Raw genomic sequence first — 20,760 nt, 5'->3', positions numbered from 1 at the left:
TTGAACATCCCGAGAAACACACGTAAACACACAGGAGAAAAGTCCACACACACATGTACTCACTCATTCTCATCACATAATCCTTCTCGATCCAGCTTTTAGCATTTCTCCCCAGTGCTGTCTCTCCCTCCCTTCATATCTCAAATCTCTGCTGAACTCACTCTATCATCCCATCATTTCTAGCAGACTCTCCTTCCTTTACCCCCTCAATTCTCTCCTCCACCCCCTGCCACTTCCCTCCCTCCTTTGCTCTCTCCCCAAGCTAGCACCCTGTGCCTCCATTACATGCGTGATGGATAGCTGCGAGAGGGCTTCCATTGATCTGAGCTCAGAGGAAGCAGATGCTGAGCGCAAACACAGAGAGCAGCTGTAGGAAGCCCCTACAAACACAACAATCCAAAGCATACGCATTCACATACACACTCAAACACACTCACATATACACTACCATACACTTTCACGTTTTGCCAAGATGCAGCGGTGTTCTGCACAGAACAAGGATGCTGAGTTCAGTATTTCACACAAGATATCAACACCTCAGGAGGAAAAGGAGGAAATTCTGGACGAATTATGTTGTGAAATAGTATCTTGTTTCCTCAGCCAATAACAGTCTCTGACTCTGTACAAACACACACACAAGATCCAAACAGATCAATAGTTACCTCTGTGACATTATCTTGAAGGCGTCGGGCAGGTAGCACTGCACATTCTCCATCTGGAAGGGGTCTGCGTCACAGATCTTGTCATCGGTGCGGCCGTAGTTGGCCGTCTCAATCATGATGACATCACTCCCAGGGCAGCGCAGCTCAATGGGGTAGCCTTCACATGCCAGCTCTCGACGCATCAAGCCGAAGGGCATCATTGACCGGCTCAGAGCTGGAGTGGAAAGAGGGAGAGAGGCAAAGTTATTGATAATTCAATGAACCTTAATACTTTTAGGAGGCACTTTATTATTCGACCACATTGTAAATATGATGTGTAGTATTTGACAAGAGCGGGCGGAATGAAAGTGGTTCCTATTGTGCTCATGTAAAACACAAATTAGCTATTATCGACTCGCCTTCGCTGAGCAGCAACGTTTCAGTACTGCTGATGGCAATCCAGGCTTCACATTGGAACATCACTGATCACATATTGGTGTGATGGATTCGTACACCTTCACCTCTGGTTTGTGTACACCATTTGCACACCCACTGCTGGCACCGTCTGAGAGGCATGTCAGCGTACTGCTGTGGCCAGTAGCGGGGCTCTGTGTGGAGGAGGGTCGGCAGGGACAGCGGGGTGCTCGGGGTTAATCGCTGAGCCAGGCTGAGAGGCATGAAAGAGGGCTGCAAAGAGGCACTGAGAGAGACACTTGTTGTCTCTCCAGCTCTCTCCATGACTGCATACCTATCCAACTTCTCCTCTATAGTCAGCCTCACACACACACAAAAAATAACAAAATGGCTTCCTTTACAGCACAGGTGGAGGCAGGGGCACAGAAACAGAATGGAAGTAGAGAGACAGAGTGAGTGATCTGGCAGAGGAGGTCTCTGTGGCGTTGAAGGACAGCCAGTGTTTCTCTGTGCTGAGACTCGTGCCAGACTGTGAGAGCTGCTGTCCATGGTCCTGAACTGACAAAACTTCTTTTGGGAAAATAAAGTGTTCAAAGTGTTGGAGCTGCATCAGAGATTGGTAGGCGTGGAGCTGTCCGCTGTCCTGAAGAAAGAGAAGGCTTTGACTGTGCTCTTTTCTCCATTGTCAGTGGGGAGGACATGACACATATTTGGCTGATTGTAGGCACACTGTCAAATCTGAACAGAGGAGTGTTTGCGCCACTTAAGCAGGCTGGAATTTAGAGGTTCTTAATAAACCAAGGCTCTCACTGCACAGCATATCCCCCTGCCAGACGGGCTCAGCAGCAGACGAGGGCACTGAGTCAGCCCCTCTCTCTCACTTCTGTTAGTGCTGAAACCCACAGAGCAGGGCTGTTTTTCCCCTTCCTGACACTGAGCTAGCACTGCTTAGGTTTCAGCCGCTGTCCATTCAGGAGGAGTGCCCATCTGGGTCAATGTCAATGTCAGTCATCCCCGACATGCTCCGCAGTGGCGCGCTACATGATTCACTGCCATCGGACTTGCTCATATTTCTAAATGCCACCCATTTATGCAGCAGGGACTTGAGTTTGGTTGTGTAACTAACGCCATTAAGGCTGAATGACTAGCACAGACAGACTTCAAATCTTTTATGCCTCGCCAGCATGCAGTGGCAGTGCCAAATCACAAAGGCCTAGATGCAAAAGCGCATACTAATTAAAGCACACGGAGATGCAAACAGCAGGCGAGGCCAGACAAACAAATCCACACACAAATGCAGAAACCCACACAAGCAAATTAGCACATACGTACTGGGCAGACAAGTGTGCGCACTCATAGTCAAGCACACACATACTTGCATGGATGCATACACACACACACAGAGTCCTGGTGTCACAGTGGGATTACAATGCATAGTGTCAGTGTGTGGCCTTGTTCTCTTAACTACCCTGTGGTGTAAGTACACAGCAGCGTACAGCTGGCCAGCAATTAGAAGCACACAGTGAGCCAAGAGGAGTGTAAAACTGAAGGGGGCCACCAGGAGTGATCACGCTCAGTCCACTTAGCCTCTATCAGAGGGGGCACACCACACGTTAAACCTAGTTTACATACCAAACACACTTTATGCAACTATTTCTGGCTATTCAGGGCCATCTACTGCCACGCCACTAAAATGATACAAGAAGCTACAGGGGAAGGGCTCAGCTCTTGGGCAAAACAGCAAAACGAGGCAATTAATTTAATTTCTTGGCTGTTGGTTGAGCGAGAACAAGACAGTACAGAATAATTTGTGCACTGCTTTTGATTGATAATGGGCCATCTCATTGCTGGTAGTTATGCTGATCAACTTGTGTTTGTGAAGATAATTTCAGCTTGTTACCATGACTGTTCTGTCTGGTACGTTGCTTGTAGCTCTCCGACTGGATAGTACATGCCAAGTGTTTATTTAGTCAAATTGAGCTAACTCTTAGCATGACAGATGTGTTTTGGAGTAAACTAGATATAATGAATTTATTGAATCATAATGATGTACAATTCACAGACCATTTTAACACAGACTGTGATGAATGCATCAAAATACTCTTTTCAAGGTATTTATTTTCTGTCCCAGCTGTTATTGTATATATTTAGCCATAATTGAGCACAGCCATTATCGAGCCAGTGCTCTTCAATGGTGGCCGCAACCATGATAACTAGCCTATTTCTGGCACTACTGCAACTCTCTACTTCTGCCATATTGTATCGTATTTCACACCTACATGCTTCACACCTACGCACACACTGTTTGACAAGTTCCAGGTTTAAGGTGGAATTCACCGTGTAAATACAGCAGGATGCACCTTACATACCGATTTACCGAGAGATTTTTGAATGGCGTATTCACAAACAAGTGTGGGACTGAACTTCAGGGATTCAATGTCTGTGTGTGTGTGTGTGTGTGAGAGAGAGTGTGTGTGTACGTGGTTGTGTGTCTGCCAGATGGCCTGAGGCCTAGCTGGAGCCGTGGCTGGCTCTGAGCTGAGCTGAGATGAGATGAGCAGAGGATAAGCTTGGACTGGCCATGGGCTACGATTGTCCTTCACTCTGCAGGAATCCATTAAGGTTTTCAGGGTCTCTTCAGCCAACACACAGACGCACACACATACACACGTGGCCATTTAGTCGTGCCTGTCAGACTCATAATAGCCGGATGACAAAGTGTCTTTCTCAGCAGCAGCCATATGTATAGGTGGATCTAATCCCTCACTGTGAGACTATGACTCATCTCCCGTGGTATATAAAACTGTGTTAATATCTGTCATCCACAAGAAATGGTTACCAATTGTCCCACATAGTGATAATGATATGAGCCAATTTGATAATTACACAAGCTGATATGCATAGACAGGGCAGTGTGCAGGAGACAGAGATCTCTCTAACACTCACACACAACAGACAGGGGCCTGGTGTCACTCCAGGGCAGCTGGTGTGAGAGGCTGAAGCGGTTGGCTTCATAATAGAAGCTCCATACAAATTAAGAGCAAGAGAGAGAACTGATTGGATTTGACTCATTATCCTCACACAGTAATTAAAGCCTGAGGGTGGATAGATGCTTGGACCCTCAGTCGAGAACATAATTTTGTAGAAGCTAAGCCAGTCTTTGCACACACACATTTTTCTCAACCATTATGGGTGTCATCATAAATGCTCACACAAATATACACAGAAATGTTTGCCAAGAACCATCATCATCATTTAGAAATGAGGAGACATGACCTGCAACCCAGTGGTGCGACCAGCACTTGAGAAAAGTTAAAAGAAAATGTTATTTGTTGTATTCAGACTAACTCAGAAAGAGTACATTTAGAAGTCTGAAAAAAGTTGCCAGCATCAATAGAAATTGAAACACGACGAAAAACACTCCATCATCAGCGGTGTGCTTTCAAACATAAAAGCACTTTGATTTCAACGTCTCTGACAATTTGACCTTGGACTGTGTTATCACAGACGCTCTATGGTGTGTTTTCTCAGGAATAATTGAGTGAGAAGATTTGGCCTTGCAGGTAGCCAGAGACTGAGATAGCAACTTTGAAATTGAGTCACAATAAGAGATTATACTTGTGGAGCTCTGTGGCCCTAAGGCTGACTTGTTAGCTGGATGGCTGACTGTCTTTCGGGGGCCGAAATGTGATCAGCCCCTCTTAGCCCCTCTGTCTGTTCCAGCAGTCTCTCCTAATGCTACTCATTAGCATAGCACTGAAGCATAGTGCCAGAGAAAATTCTCGCCAAGCAGTAGTTGAGACACTGGGCATGCCTCTGATGAGGTGGGATTCTTGTTATATCACCGTCCTTAAAATGAACTTTAAGTGGCATTAAGGCTAATAGGTGAGTATCCTCTTTTTGCCCAGAGATAGCAGAAGAATATTAAACGTATCCTGCATATATCTACATATGCCCTCGAATTCAGCTCCGGCCAAAACTCCCTCATGAGTTTCAGGTTAGTTCCTTAGTAAACCTGGCGAAGAAGAACAAGTAATTTTACAGTCATTGGACAGAACGGAGAGGTCTCAGTGATGGGAATCCCTCTCTAGCACAGAATAATCCCGACCAATTCCTCCAGTACTTTATCAGCTTAGTGCTGTATCTTAGCGACTCATTTAGCACTGCGAGTTAGCGTAATGACTCGCTGGAGCATGGCCTGTCACCGCAGACAAGCTGAGGCGATGCGGCCAAAACTGTCACATCCAGGCAGCCTTCAAGCTGAGGAGTTGTGACAAAGTGACATCCTGAGACAAACCTAAAGGCCTAACATGAGGGAGGAGGGGGTGGGGGCTGTGTCATCAGCTTGTAGGACTGTGTGTGTGTGTGTGTGTGTGTGAGTCAGTGTGTGTATGGGTGCAAGGGGGTAACACTGGCCTCAAAGCTAGGAGGCTATCTCATCTCCTCTGACTCCTCCGCCTGTCTCGTACAGGCGAAGGAGATGAGATGAGGAGCGACTGTATGGGGAGTCACCAGTCATGCTATAAGGTCAGAACACAAAGCAGCGCTAAAATGACACACATCCACTGTGATGGAGACGAGTCAAGCTAACAAGCAGGGAGGGGGGGAGGATTTGGAACGGCGGAACAAATTAGAGAGGGTTACAATAGAAAAGGATAGAAACCATCAAACTAGATGCTGGCAGAAGATGAACATGACGACCGTTCTTTGTGAGGCACAAGGTCACTGACATAAAAGGAGAGGGGCAGACAGATTTGTGGGAGAGAGGAGCTCCTATTGTTCCGATCCACTCAGCACAGACAGTCTCTCTCCTCAGCAGCCTGGTCCTCTAACTGAACTGAATTACAGCACAGCCCATAACATTACATCATTCATAAGAGAATTAAACGTGCCCCTGCTGGAAATGGGATACACACCGTCCTGCAACCCATGCATTTGCAATGATCTGCACACTCGCACCGAAATTCTTGCAAGCAGACACACGCAAGCCCTAACCCTCATCCACCCTCAACCTCGAGAACTCTCACTGTGTGTTGACAAACTTTGCTGTGGGGGGAACTAGCAGGCATAGCAGAGAGATTAAGACAGGCGGTTAAAAAGCCACTGAGACACAGAGCAACACACACACAAACTTGAGGAAGGAGGCGAGACGGGACGTGCTCATACTGTCAAACCACTTCATTGCTGGCCCTGGCGCCTAATTATGCAATAAAAGCGCCTCAGCGGGGGGAAACAGCATAGCCCAAAATAAAAATCAGCCTGCCTAAAAAGTAGGAGATTCACCCGGTGTAAAATATCCTCCTACTCCCCAGGGATGGAAGCTGTGCTACGGGCCCAACACAACTCTATGCTGTTTTCTGTTTCAAGCACATATCACAAGAGGCAGGCCAGCCAGACAGTGAGTCAGACCTAGATTCATATAAACATTGTGGTGGAGTAAAACTGCAGGTGAAGCATGGAAACAGCCACAGGGATGTGGGGAGAATAAAGCACTGAGAGAGAAGCAGAGAGAGGAAAGTTAGGAAGGTGGGTGAGAGACTGAAGAGAAGAAAGTGATATGAAAAGGGAGGGAGGGTGAGAAATAAAGTGTGAAGGAGAGAGGGGGGCACTGAGCGAGCACCATGCAAGGCCTGCTGTCAGAAAGATGTGTGTGTGCATTTAGAAGAGTTGCAAGTCGCATCCAGAGACCAGTTAGGAAAGATGAGTGTCAAAGCCCGGCCCTGCCTCTGCATTAGACACTTAATTAACCTCCTTATACTCTTAGCCAAAGGCTTGGACGTGTGGACAGAGTGTGTGTCTGTGTGTGTGTTTTCTGCGCATGCTTATGAGCTGATCGATCTGTTTGTAGGCAAGTATCTACAGTGTGCAGCGTTTTGGGTCCTCCTGTACTTTATATCTATGAATCAAAAAGGAATTTGGCTTTAAAAACTACTGAAAAGAACCTGACCAACATGGGATTTTTTAAAACCTCTACTATATATTTTTTCTTTTTAATAGATTTTCAATCATTTTTTCATCAGCACTGACTGCTCTGCCATTGTAAGACTATCAAGTCTTGATTCGTCATTCATATTTTCAAGGCCAGATGATCAAATTTTCAATTCCGTTTATCCTGCTTTTCATTTTAGTAATTGAAACTGAAAGCTCAATTTGACTGATCATCCAGAATTTAAGTCATGACACCCCCACCAGTTACCAATATGGTGGATGATAAAGTGATTTTGAAAAAATGTGGATTATAACACTGACATGGACTATGCAAAAGTACTCTGAAGGTGGCTTGCTTAAACAAATAACTTACAAAACATCACTACTATATCTGGAATAGTCAATTGCTGACCATTTAAATATAGAATTAACAAAATTGAAATAAATGTTTAACCTTTCTGAAAACAACCCGGGCATTGTTTTGTTTTTTATTGGCCAGTGACTTAAACTACATGCAGATACTACTATCCTCATACAGCATCTTTTTCACCTACATTGCAATGAACATATACTGTACATTTCCTCCTCTATTTGTGTTTTTTTTTTCCAGCAACATCCCTCGATCCCTCATCCAATTTCAACCACCCGGAAACTCTCTCATTTACCCTCCCCACCCGTCCTCTTCACCCTCCCCTCGTTCTCTCCCTGTTTCCCTTCCTCCCTCTTGTCCTGACCCCTCACCTCCAGTTTTCCCCTCTTCTCTTCTCTGTTCTCCTCCTTCGTGCCCTCTCACAGTTTTACCAGCCTCTCCACTCATCCATCTCCCTCCCTGCGTTTCTCTCTCTCCCCCTCTCTACACTCTCTGCCCTTGGCTGCCAGGCGTAAGCTGCTGCTGGTAATTATCAATCTGCAGTCCGCAAAACACATGAGAAGCAAATGCACACAATCTCAAGCACATGACATGTTTGACACGCACACACCAGCACTTCTGCACGCAACTCCCGGATACACACGCGCACACAGTCCTTCACGGCTACAAAGCCTCAAAGTTACGCAGTTAGGCCCAGAGAGAAAAGAGGCAGCTATCACACGACTGCACAAACAGGAAAAACAGTCCCCAATCCTTTATGTAGGAGCTTGTTTGCGGTACACAAATCAATGTACACAAACTAACATACCCCCACGCACACAACTACAAGCAAACGCAAACACACAAACAAAATGGGCACAAACACACGTACGCTGACACTGTGAACGAATGAATAAACAAAAAAGGCACAGCCCCTGTATACAGGCGCAGACACATGAGAGCAGTGTGCGTCATCTTCAAAGAGAGGTTTGAAAGAACACACCGCCACTCCGCCCCAGCCTCTCCCTCCTTCTCCCGCCTGCCCCCGACTACCAATATATGTTCAAAGGCCATCCATTAACCTTTCACTCACACAGGCCTCTCTGTGATCTACTGCTCTCAGCCAAGGGCTTTGAAGAGCACAGCAACCCCCAGCACCGGGGAGGGAGCAGGGGAGGTAGCAATCGAGAGACGAGAAAAAGACAGAAAGAAAGAGGAAAGGAGGGAATGATAACAACAGAGATGTGCCCTGTTAACAGATAGTAGGCAGAGGGTAAGGGAAGGAAAACAGAGCCAGGGGGGTGATACTCGAGGAGGCAGGCTGGATAGAAAGTGGGGTAAGGTGGGGTGGGGTGGGTAGAAGAGGAAGGAGGTGAAAGAGAAGATGGGGAGGTTGGAAAAAGGAAGAGAGGATGGAAATGGAAGCAGTAGAGGGAATAGGAAGAGAGAGTGAGATACTAGGCCAGTGAGAAGAGGGGAGATTGGGGGAAGGACATCACGACGCAGAGAGAGAGAGGGAGTAATAGCTGAGGTGTTAGGGGAGAGAAAGCAGAGAGATTGGATGAAAATGAGAGGTGAGTGTTGGGAGTGAGAGATATGTGAGAAGCACCGACTGTTGCTAGTAAAATGGGGAGGCAACGATAGCTTGAAAACGCACACGAGAGACAAAGAGAGAAACAGGGAAAAGAGGCTATACAGCAGTTCTTTATTGCAAAATCCAGATGATACGCAGCAATATTCACAAGCCTCTAGATTAGCAATTAGTGTCAGTGAAGCCTGTGGATTTCAGCTTTATGGCAGAGAAAAACCATGGCAACACATATTCAAAGGTCATTTTGAGTCTAAATGAGAACATTTACTTGTCTCTATAAACACATACATAACTAGCTGGTTCTGATGGTCGATAAAACACAAAGCTATTAGCAACACAATGGAAGTTGTCTGTATAGTTCTGAACCTAAACCATTAAAGTCTGCCATTAGTCATCAGTCAGTCTACTATTCTGCAACTAATAAGTCTGGAGCCCAACGGATAAGGGATTTTTGAGACTGATACCGATTTTAATGAGGAAAAATGATGATGCAGAGGCACTCAAAGGCTGCTTTCTTAAACTAATACCTACATTAAAGAATTAAATTGCCATAGCTGTACGTTATATATACTATTTATTAACATGTCACCAATTCGAGAAGACTGAAGAAAAGAAAAGAAATAGCTAAATAAACATCAGTACTGTAAATTCAGTATAAGTCAATTGCCGACCAAATAAATCAAGAATAAATAAATAGCTAACACAATTTTAAAATCATTGTATTGTTTCCTGCATTATACAACCAGATTTCAAAGAAGTTGGGATGTTGTCTAAAATGATAATAAAATGTGTTAATCCATTTTGACTTATATTAAACTGTAAAAAGACAGTATATTATGAATTTATCAAAGTGACACATATGTTTTGCAAATACATGCTCTTATTTCTGAAATTAATGCATTCAGTTTTCATTTAACTTTTGCAGTGTGCCAACTCGTTTAGAATATGGGTTGTAAGTTCTCTACAAAAAAAATGTTGCATGTTGCCGCATGTACAACATGCACGCTGATATAAATATCAGATAAACCGATAAATTTTCAAGGGAACTGTAGCACTGCAAGGTTGTACTCATCATGTTCTCTACTTTTAAAAAAAGACTTTCAAGGTTACTTTCAGAATAATCATTTAATGATAAACTAAAGAATTCAGCACAACCTGGGTATATTATGCAGAATTTTCCTTAGAAACAATGTATAGACTCAGACGAAAGTAATCTCTCTCAGTCATCACCTCTGACCCACCAGAAGTGTGTGGTGAATGTGAGCCTTTTAAAGTTCACCTCATTGATTTGTTTGAATGTAATTAATTATTCTAGTGTTGAACTGATTCTGATCAGATAATAACCTGCACAAAACCAGTGCTTTGTCTTCGAATTCTATGTTTTTCAGTCCTGTATAATAACTACAAAAGCATAGAGCTAAGAGTTTACACAGTCCATATTAAAGCAATATGCTGTTCAGCAAATTATACAACAACAAGAAGCCAAGCGCACATAGCAAGGTTAGCGGCACTACCGCTTTATTGCCTCCTCTCGAGATATTATTACTACAAGCCTGTCAGGGAATCAATTCTTATGAATTAGTGAGTAGGTTGCAGTTTTGAAATTATCATTTTAATATTATAGTATTGCAGGACTGCAAGTCAACTCTTTTTCTGTGCAAAACTTAAATATTGTATGTGCTTTTAGGTAAAGTATTTTTTAAGATCTTTTCTCAGAATTTTAAATCTCAGGTTGAGCAACACTTAGACCTGGAATAACTGTCAGCTCTGTATAAAAAAGCATCTGGCTTGCAAAGGCATCGTGAATTGTTCATGTGGCCTTCCATGAAAAATAACAACCCACTTCTGCATTATAGAAAGCAAAATACTGCACTGAGATCAGTCCCCATTCAGACATTGTCACCATCCAGGGATAGTCGAGAGACTAAAGCACTTTGTTGAGAAGATGTGTAAAAACAGCTAGTCCCCCTATCCTTAAATAATAACTACCATTCAGGGGAAAAGGCACAGAAGAAAAAAGCTGGGGAGAGAAGGGGAAGACAGATAAAAATGTCTGCGTGTGCACTAAAGGACCAGGGGCCTTTCCACGCGACTGATCTGAGAGCAAAGGCTTAAATACAGGGGAGATGAGAACAGATTTCACCAGTCAGCTGGTGCTGCTATCCTGATACGAGTGGCGCACACACACACACACACACACACACACACACACACAAATCTGACATGTGAACACACTCATGCAAGCACAAAAACCCACACAAACTCTTGCACTTCTGCACAAATATTCAGTATGTATACATATTTGCAAATAACACACTTAGTATAAATCACAGACTGAAAGGACCCACAAGTAGCCTTATTATGGTCTGGCTTCCACCACTGGTGCACATAAATACCAACACATGCACACACCGATGCCTGTGCTTTGCTAAATGAAAGCTCTGTGTCAGGGCTTCATCACGTACGGCGCAGCTGCCTGCAATGCCTGCCACATTAAGCAAGCCTAATGGGCTTTCAGAGCAACAACACTGCGTATGAGCAGTTGTACATTCCCAAGCATTCTGTGGAATCAGCGGGACATTTAGTTTGTCAGGGTTGCATGTCAGTCTGTCAGGGAGCCTGCCGGGCCAGGCGGGTGGAGGGGTTTTGTATATATCACCAGGAACATGACTATATTTGCCTAGGTTAGTATGAGTTTGCATTCACAGATGAAAATATTACTCCTCTTTCAAACAGCCACTGCCTTTCGAAGAGAAATGGAGAATTACATGGTGATTTAATAGGATAACAGTGCAGGTGAATGAGGTTTGTAGCACGGAGGAGGGAAGAAGTATGTGTACAAAGCTCATGCTGGTTAGGAACATTCACATTAAGGAGTTGCTTCCAGAGGAGAATAAATGTGTGAATGTTCGGGGTAAATATTAGAATTTGCAGCCCGGAGTAGAGTGAGGTTAAAACATGGCAGATTAGTCGGGACACCGAGGAGGAGCAGGGGTACACATTAGACTGTGAAGCCATGTGTGATGATCCTGCAGGTTTCCAAATGAGCTCTGATTAGCCTGAGAGTGATTTCAGCCACTCTCATCACATCAAAACCCGGCCCTCTTCCTTGAAACTCTACCTCCCTTGCTCTCTTTTCTTATTCTCTCCTGCTCCTTTGGTCACACTACAGTGGAATAAAGAGAATACATTTCAGCCAAAATTCTTCTGCCAAAATTATGAGCACCAAAACGTGTGTGGGTGTGCATGAGCATGTGTCTATGAACATGCCCGTGTGCCTGATTTCATTAGAATAAAGATTTTTCTTAATTTCATCAAACCAAATGTTGCGTCTGTGCTTTGGGCTGAATACAGATAACAGTCAATTGATTATTAATGCATTATTGATACCCCCCAAGTGCCAGGTCAAACAGATAGTTGGATTATTTTTCGCGCAAATGCACACACCCACACACACAAACACAAAGCAACACAGCGCCAGGGGCCAAATGTGTCTGATGGAACAGAGCGTACGCTACTCAAAGCCAGTATTACAAGAGCAGCCAAATTAAGATGGAAAAAAAACAGCACCTACTCAAATTAGAATTGCACCTGGCCAATCAGAGCTTACACAGAGGGAAAAGCAATGCTGACACAAGCGTACACAAACACATTTTAATTTTAACCTCCCTTCCTCTCCCGGTTTCTTCGGCTCCTCCTGATTCATCACTAGCCCCTCCCTGTGGCGACTCGGTTGCTCCTCCCCCTGCTCGTCCTAGCTGTCTGTCACCCAGCGGCTCGTTGGCACAGAGCTGACTGAGAGCATGCAGCAGATGGTGTGCTGCTGTCTGTGTGGCAGGCCACTAGCAGGACACCCGACAGCCCCTCCTTTCCCTCCTCGGCCCTCAGCCTGCAAACCCTGCTCGTTCCCTCCTACACATCCTCGGACACACACACACACCCTCCAGCACCACTTCAGCCCAACCAGGTCACCTGCTGCCAGGCTTACGACAGCTAGCACACACACACAAAACACGAAATAAAGTATCTCATGGTACATGGCACATTCAAGGAGGTCACACATATGGCACCATTACATGCACGGGTTCCCCCTTATATTCTTGCCACGCTCCAACTAACATCGAGATGACAAGAAATTTTATTGACATTCACACATACTACACTCTACCTCGCTTGCAATCTCTCCCCATCTCCTGTAGAGACAGTTTGGTTAATGAAGTGCAGTGTTTCTAGCCTGGTCAGCAAGTCAATATACTTACAACCTTCATCACGTAGCTAACGTATAAATATTACATCCTCATTTGCAATAACCTGGTCAGGCCACTTACAGAGCACAGTGAAGAGCTTATGTGCTACATTACAAGCTGGCTCAGTGAAGCTTGATACACATATTGTATATAAAAAAGACCAGAGTGCACACACAATTCTGAACAGACACACATGAGTTTAGTTATGTATAATGTAATATAGAAATATGAAAAAATAGTACAAAATGTTGATATTTATTACGCACCTGGTGCAGATGGAGCAACGTGACTGAAAGCCACAGCACAGGTGAAGATGATCCAGACTGCGAGAGCCATGTTGGAGGCTGACCAGGGGGCAGGGCAAGGGGTGGGGCTAAAGCGTAGAGGCGGTCAGCAGGCACAGGTGAGTAGGGCGGCACTTCCTCAGCTTACACCCTCCCTGAGGGTGATCCTGCAGAAAAAGAGGGACAGAAATGTCAGAGTAGTATGCGACTCATAAACATTTATATGTAACTGTTTGTCCATAACGAGGAATTATTCTCCCGTTCCATTCTTAACCCTCTCAGTATGGCATTTGCATTAGACAGTGTTGACTAATTTATTCTGCATTTATCACTGAAATATGTGATAATAACTCAAATCCGAGTGGCTCGGGTACAGCATACTAAACGGAATTAGAGCAGGCGGAGGAGAAGAGGGGAGAGGAGAGGAGAGGAGAGGAGAGGAGAGGAGAGGAGAGGAGAGGAGAGGAGAGGAGAAGAAGGCTCCCCCTGTGGTGGTCAGGCATAATGATCAGACAGGGAGATCTGAGGCCATTTTGTGCAGGATGGCATGGCAACAGCTGTTCCCACTACCAGCTCATCACTCTACAGTGTTTGAATGCTTGATTGAATCAGACATGCTACATATGTTTTGGGGCTGTTAACGGGGCTATATTCAACATGTGAAATGTACAAGTTTTCTGTGAGTGTGTGTGTGTGTGTGTGTGTGTGTGTGTGTGTGTGTGTGTGTGTGTGTGTGTGTGTGTGTGTGTGTGTTTGTGTTTAGGCATGCACAAAGCGAGACAGTGAAAAGTGGTGACTCAGTCAGCAGTGCCGTAGGGCTCACACATCTCATTTGCCTAATGAAATAAATCATAATCTGGAACTTTAGCTCTGATTTTTTGACAGCAGAAACTGTTCTGCCCCTCCAGGGGTTGAAGACAGAAAACAGCAGAGACGGTATTGTTAGAGCTAATACTCCTCCTGCTGAGCTTGCTGATGAAACAGACAGATTGGACTGCATCTGTCTGTATCTGTGTGTGTTCGTGTTTGTGGGTGCAATTTTTTTTTGCAGAGGGGGGTTAGAGGATTTCCTTTGATCTCTCCAACCCTCTATCCCCTTTTATTTGATTGATCCTAACAACTTATGCTGTAGGAGGGCATGATATAATAGATTAGGCATGCATGCACACTGTCACATGCACACACACACACACACACACACACACAGGTTTGGCTACTATACTGTGGTCTGTGGTGACTTTTCATGATGCCATTTATTTCTTAAGTCTGAGCATTTTCAGCTAACCTACTTCAGTCCAACAATTTTGGAGCTTTAACTCTATCTGCTCTCTATCTCTCAGAAGGCCAATATGCAAACAGAAGATGCACAAAATATACACACATCTATCTATGTCTGTGTTGTACATGTTTATTTATTTATTTCAAGGCTCAACACTAACTTTTTAAAAGTGGTTGCCAGGTTGCCTTTTCTAGTCATCTTATATTATGAGTAATTAAGATCGGATGCAGTAATTCTTTTTTGATCATAATAATTTTATTTTACACATTATAATTGTTTTTGTTGTTTTTTTCTTAGAAAAAATGGGGAAACATGATCAAATTTAAAGTTGATGGACATACATGAGATAAGTACATAAAGCACAATAATGGATGTGAAAATTGAAATCTGTAAATAGGATGGCTGTCCACATAAAACATGAGAAAAAAATAAATGTAAAAAATCTCACTGAGGAACAAGCTTTTGCAAAAAAAGCCTTGATGAAGTCCTTTAGTGATCAAAACATGTTCAAAATTTCCTTCTACGTTGTTTCCTATATTTTAGACTGATTACTTATTATATTCTTTCCCCCCCTTTCTAATATACAGATAGCCTTTTTTCCCTTTTTTTCTTTCTCTGAAAATATTTGACCAAAAAATCTAAGTAAATATTGGGGACATTAACCCTAAAACTAATATTGATTTTAAACTTACCTCAAAATATAAATTATGCCCTTGTAATTATAAAACTGGCAGTCCCTGCATTTTTGTAGTCCTTTGATATGTTTGCTCAACAACACACACTTCAACATGCAAGCGCGGCCAAGCTCTCTCCTCCCGGCAGCCAAGATGGCAGATCCTGAGTGACTGGGTGGCTTTACCCACTCTCTTCATCATCACTGATTTGGCTTCCCCTCCACCTCTCCAGCCCCTCCTCTTTCTGACCTTCTCTGATATTTACCCCCCTCCCCAGTGGCAACGCCCGGCCCGCAGCCACCGACCTGCCAGGGTGTCGCTGTGTGGATTAGTATGTTGGATGTCGTGGAGTACGAGCAAGAGAAGTAGAGAGAAGGGGAGGGAAAACAGAGAAGAGGGAGAGAGAACGCAGGCAGAACACCGAGTACAAAGCACATCCGCAGCAGCTGTTCTTTACACCAGCATTTATTTCTATCACATACACACAATCACACACACAACCTCTGCACTAGTGCAGTCTGTGCTTTAATTTGAGTTTGTTTGCGACCACCCTCTATGACCAGAAGCTGGGAGAAAAGGACACGCTCAGAGGGAGGGCAGGAGAGACAAAGAAAGAGTAGAAAAGCAGTAAACAAATAGCACTAGGCATGTGATGTGGTACTGTAGAGGCACCGCTCTCTCACGGCCTTTCGGTCAAAAAATGCTCCCCTCCTGTGCAGTGACAGGCCGTCGTTTTATCCTCCAACTTTTGTGGTTTTAATAAGAAAAATCTGTCTTTCCTCTTGTTTCCTTTGACTCAACAATAGCTCTCCTGTGGTCTCAGAAGATGAGGAGGGCCGGAGAAAGAAAGCAAGGAGGAGGGAGGGCAGGTTTGGGATTGAGGGAGCGAGCTAGAGAAAAGTGCAGGGTGGATAAATTGATCGTATTTTGTGATGAAAAGAAAGCTTGCATTACACAACACTCCAATTTAATGTGGTAGAAAGAGGGAACAGAAGGAATTGGAGAAAGAAGGATGTAGTGTTGGCCAAAACGACGGAAAAAGAGAAGAAACAAAAGAATGACAGAACGATGGAAGAAAAAAGAGAGGAAGCAGCCTGAGAAACTAATAAACAAGGAACAGAAGGAGCAAAGGAACAAACGGAAGAAGTGAGGGAAGGACGACTTTCTGTATAACGAGAATAAATAAGAGAGAGTGGGAGGAGAGAAACGGCTGAAAATAGCCAAGTGAGAACAGCAAAGGAATAGTAAGAAAGCAGGAAGTAATGTCAAAGGAGAAAGCGATTCTTCTGCCTGTGTCTGTGAGTCAGTCTGCCTCTGGGTGGAGGAAGGTTAGGAGTCTTTGGAGGGTGTGAGATGGGTGTCTTAGCCCCCCATGCTCTCCCTACTCGGAGGATGTTACGCGCCCGAGGCCAGAGGCTGACCTTTTGCACTGATCACATCCACCATTATTATCATCACTGTTTCTCTTCTAATAGAGCAGAACATCATATCCCTATGAGACTGGAGCCCACAAAATGGGAGAATGGACAGCAATTTCACTGCACTGGTGGAAGGTGAGGAGGGCGGGCAGGAGAGAAGGAGAGAAGGCGAGAGGCATGGTAAATGACAGTTGTATCCACACCAAGACAGACATGCAGTGGTCTCAACAAAGCAGCGAAGGCATAATACTTAAGTGCACAGCTCCAACATCTGGGCAATTAGTTTTCCCAAGGGGCCACATTAGATACTGCGAAGGTTGTGGAGGGCCAGAGTTCAAAACTCTGAACTAAATTCTGCTCTGACTAGGTAGACTATGTTAATGTGGAGTAAGTCAAATACAGCAGTAAAAAATAGTAAAAACTCCAATCATCGTCTCACATTTCCATTTTTTTTAAACACAACATACATTCAAACCATAAAAACAATATTGAGCATGTATGTTATGCAGTAAACCAGCAACTTAATAACTTTATACAACAAGCTTTAGGTGTTTTTGACAAGGTAACAAGGTAATTCACCTTGTGTTTCTGTGCAGGTGCACATGCATGCACACACATATGTACATCCCCTTCAAAATAAAAGCACTGTGGTTGTAGTGATTTCTATTTTTTAGAGTAATTTTAAGTAACCTCACGCGGACAGGGACAGCCAATGGGCTGGATGTTGCCCCCAGGCCAACTAATACACAGACAGATCACAAAACCCACGGTTCGGATCAGCAAAACGAAAAAGAAAATAGAATATATCTTTGCTTCAATTTATTTGGTCAAATTAAATAAACAAAACTCAAACAAACTCAAGATGTCCATCCAGTGTTTAAATCAAATATATATAAAAACAGGTGCAATAAAAACATGGACAGTTAATAAAAAATATCCAGTGTACATACTTTTTTTTTTTTTATTAAAGAAAGCAAAGCTGAACTTAGATTATAATTTTAAATTCTTCTTCAGAAAGATAAGGATTTCAGCATTCTCTGGGAGAGTGTAGACTCAGTGTGTCGCCTGCTGGGAGAACACTCTCTCGCTAGGAACAGAAGTGCCAGGCACAGATCTGGCCATCATGGCAAAGTGATGGTATTTACACTTGTTGCTTTTCACCATTGCCTACACACTGTAACAGTTTTGCCTACAACCCTTCTTCCATCGTCGTTGTAGCGAACAGGGAAGCCAAAGCGTAATTATTGTTTTAATTTTTTGTTTTAATTGTTAATACTTTTTATATTTCTACTTGTTTATATTGTAAATTGTTAATACTTTATTTTATTTTTTACTTGCCAATACCTCTCTTATATTTCTAGTTTATACTGCTGTTTACTATTTGTTGTTTTTTGCTATCCACTTTGCTGATGTAACTCTTGAAATTTCCCCGCTGTGGAAATGAAATCTTAATCTTAACCTTTATCTTAATCTTAATTTAAATCATGCCAGGACTGCAACTTCACGCAGCGTTCACATGAACACACAAGCGTTTTTTTTCCTCCAGACTAAAACAGCACAAATATCTCCTTTCTCTGTATTCTAACTACATCTCTGCATCAAGATGTAGATAATTATTACATTAAAGGAAACAGCGGCAGTAAACTGTGTTTCAATTTTTGAGATTGCCGAACCATGGGGGGTGATCCGTGCAGATCATGGATAATAAGTGATCTGTTGCACCCCTAGTGCACACCGTCTCAGGAGAAGACCTTTCAGTGTCTTGTCCCGAGCCCCCTTTTTTCCCCTCTCAGGGCGAGTTGAGCCTATTCCTTGTTTTGCCAGTTCGGTCAAGCTTAAACCTGAACTGGCATTTATCATTCACACACGTTCTGGCAAAGTAACATCAGCGACCTATGCTACGGCATTAAGTGGTAAATCTAGTATATCGGTCAGGTCCGGTATTTGGTCTTATATCAAGTTGGATTGAAAACCATAGCCAACCCTTGCCAGCAGGCAGAACCTGCGTTGATGCCCTTTTACGTGTGAGCCACTCTTACACTATACTCACTATATTCCCCATAACAAACCTGAAAGGTTGAGACTTCCTATAGTAGCTCAATTTTCCCCATGAGACACGCTTGGGAACAGCCTTGTTGTTATAGACAGCACATTCTTTAGTCACTCCACTCTAGGATATTATATGCCTTGTTCCTAACGGACCACACAAGACTGTCTATAGGTCTCTCATGTCAAGCTTTTTTCACCTGGATTTTGGGGAGGAGGAACTACCTGGAAGCAGTGAGAAAGAGGAATCCCAGTTGGCTGATCATGTTATGCCAAAAAGAGAAAAATATTTTTCAGCAAGGATTAACAGAATTTCCTGGTATGAGTATCATGGAGTCGACTTGGTGGTGTGGTTAAAGAATTTAAATTAAAGAAACACAGCCAACAAGGTCTCAAATAAATTAGAAAAAAAAAAGCTCCAATCTGAGCCTATCTGGCCTTTTTAAAGACAGATAAGAGAATGTTCCAGAAAATCCTTCCCCCAGCTACACTTCGTCTTCACTAATTTCCTGTTGCAACACTCCGCTTGAAGCCTACAAAGTCAGATAATCACTCACAGAATATAAGCGGCTCAGTATAATGTAACTCAATAAATAAAGTGTAAAAATTAATATAATAAGGTCAAGCACAATGATTATAAATGGAGAACGAGGTAAGGGATCATGTAGTAATGTAAAGCATCAATACCTAAATATATGAGCATGACTCTAAATGACAACGAGTATATAAGAGTCAGTATGAACATTTTTATATAAGTATAAACCAACAAAAACGAGAGCAATGTATATAATGTATAAAATATTTAGCCAGCAACATAATACTTTACACAACTTGAGTAAGTATGATAAGAACACATGGAGAAAACAAAGCAAAATACAGACTTATTAGCCGATCCTAACTCCAACCTCATTAAGCAACCTCAGGGTTCAGTCGAGATGCTGAAGGCTCTGAAAGCTGAAAGTTCACATTCTTATCCTTTTGCAGCCTTCAACATCCAAAGCAAATAACCTCATTAGCCACTTCTATTGGATCATTACGATAATCGCCATGATCATTAGGATTTGTTTGCTTTAGCAGACATGCTCATTGAGAACAGGGTGTCACAAGCCTTTTTTATACGAGGTGTGGGGTTCTGTGTGTGTCTACCACGAGAACCATTCATGTTTACCCCATCACGCAAATCATTTCTCTACGGAAGAGAGAGGCATTTAGGAACATCACCCAGCCACAATCAAACAGAGGGAGAACAAAGAGTTTACGTAGACAATTTTTGCTGCATAATTAGAAATGCTGGTGCAACTCTCAGAGCTGCTACAGCTTCAGGCTTTGACTCTTCTGTTTTTTCCCCTCTGAGGGGAATCTGATATCAAGGTGGGAGAGACAAGTATGATAAGTGTGAGTCGACTCATTGCATGTGTGTGTGTGTGTGTGTGTGTGTGTGTAACTGGGCAGCCTGTGGTCAGAAGTAGGGATGCACGATATGGATTTTTTTCAGCCGATACCGTTTCCAGATAAATTCCTGCGCCATTGTGACAACATAACTGATCATTTCACATTTTTGTATTTTAAGAGACGTTCATAACTTGTACTTTATGCACAATAATAAATATTTATGTTCTATAGCTCTGACCTAACCAAATCTATATCATATCCCTATTGGTAAAAAACAAAAACAAAAAGTTCAAATGGTCAAAAAGTCCACCCTGATTCCAAAATTTTTGGGACATGGTCTAAAACGTAAATAAAACAAAATCGGATAATGTGATAATCCTTTCATATGTACTTAATTGCAAACTGTACAGACAATATATTTAACCTCTTGTAATCCACCTGCACGCCAGATGGTAAGGGTCGGGGTCAGGTTTGACCAATAAAGTTTTTGTTTTCAA

General features: G+C 43.3%; 1 protein-coding gene across 1 annotated transcript in view; it reads right to left on the bottom strand.

The window, feature by feature from the left end:
• Nucleotides 1-20,760, bottom strand: part of adgrl1a (adhesion G protein-coupled receptor L1a) — a 105,021-nt gene that overhangs the window by 46,439 nt on the left and 37,822 nt on the right. Inside the window, exons 2-3 of the mRNA XM_059347640.1 lie at nucleotides 13,437-13,621; nucleotides 663-876 (exon numbers count right to left, since the gene is read on the bottom strand). Of these exons, the coding sequence (XP_059203623.1) occupies nucleotides 663-876; nucleotides 13,437-13,506 (284 nt within the window). The 5' untranslated portion in view covers nucleotides 13,507-13,621. The remainder of the gene's footprint in view (nucleotides 1-662; nucleotides 877-13,436; nucleotides 13,622-20,760) is intronic.

Source organism: Centropristis striata, chromosome 13 (genome assembly GCF_030273125.1).
Source record: "Centropristis striata isolate RG_2023a ecotype Rhode Island chromosome 13, C.striata_1.0, whole genome shotgun sequence".
Classification (NCBI taxonomy): domain Eukaryota; kingdom Metazoa; phylum Chordata; class Actinopteri; order Perciformes; family Serranidae; genus Centropristis; species Centropristis striata.
The sequence above is the reverse complement of the archived record's forward strand: the minus strand, read 5'-3'. Positions and strand labels throughout refer to the sequence as shown.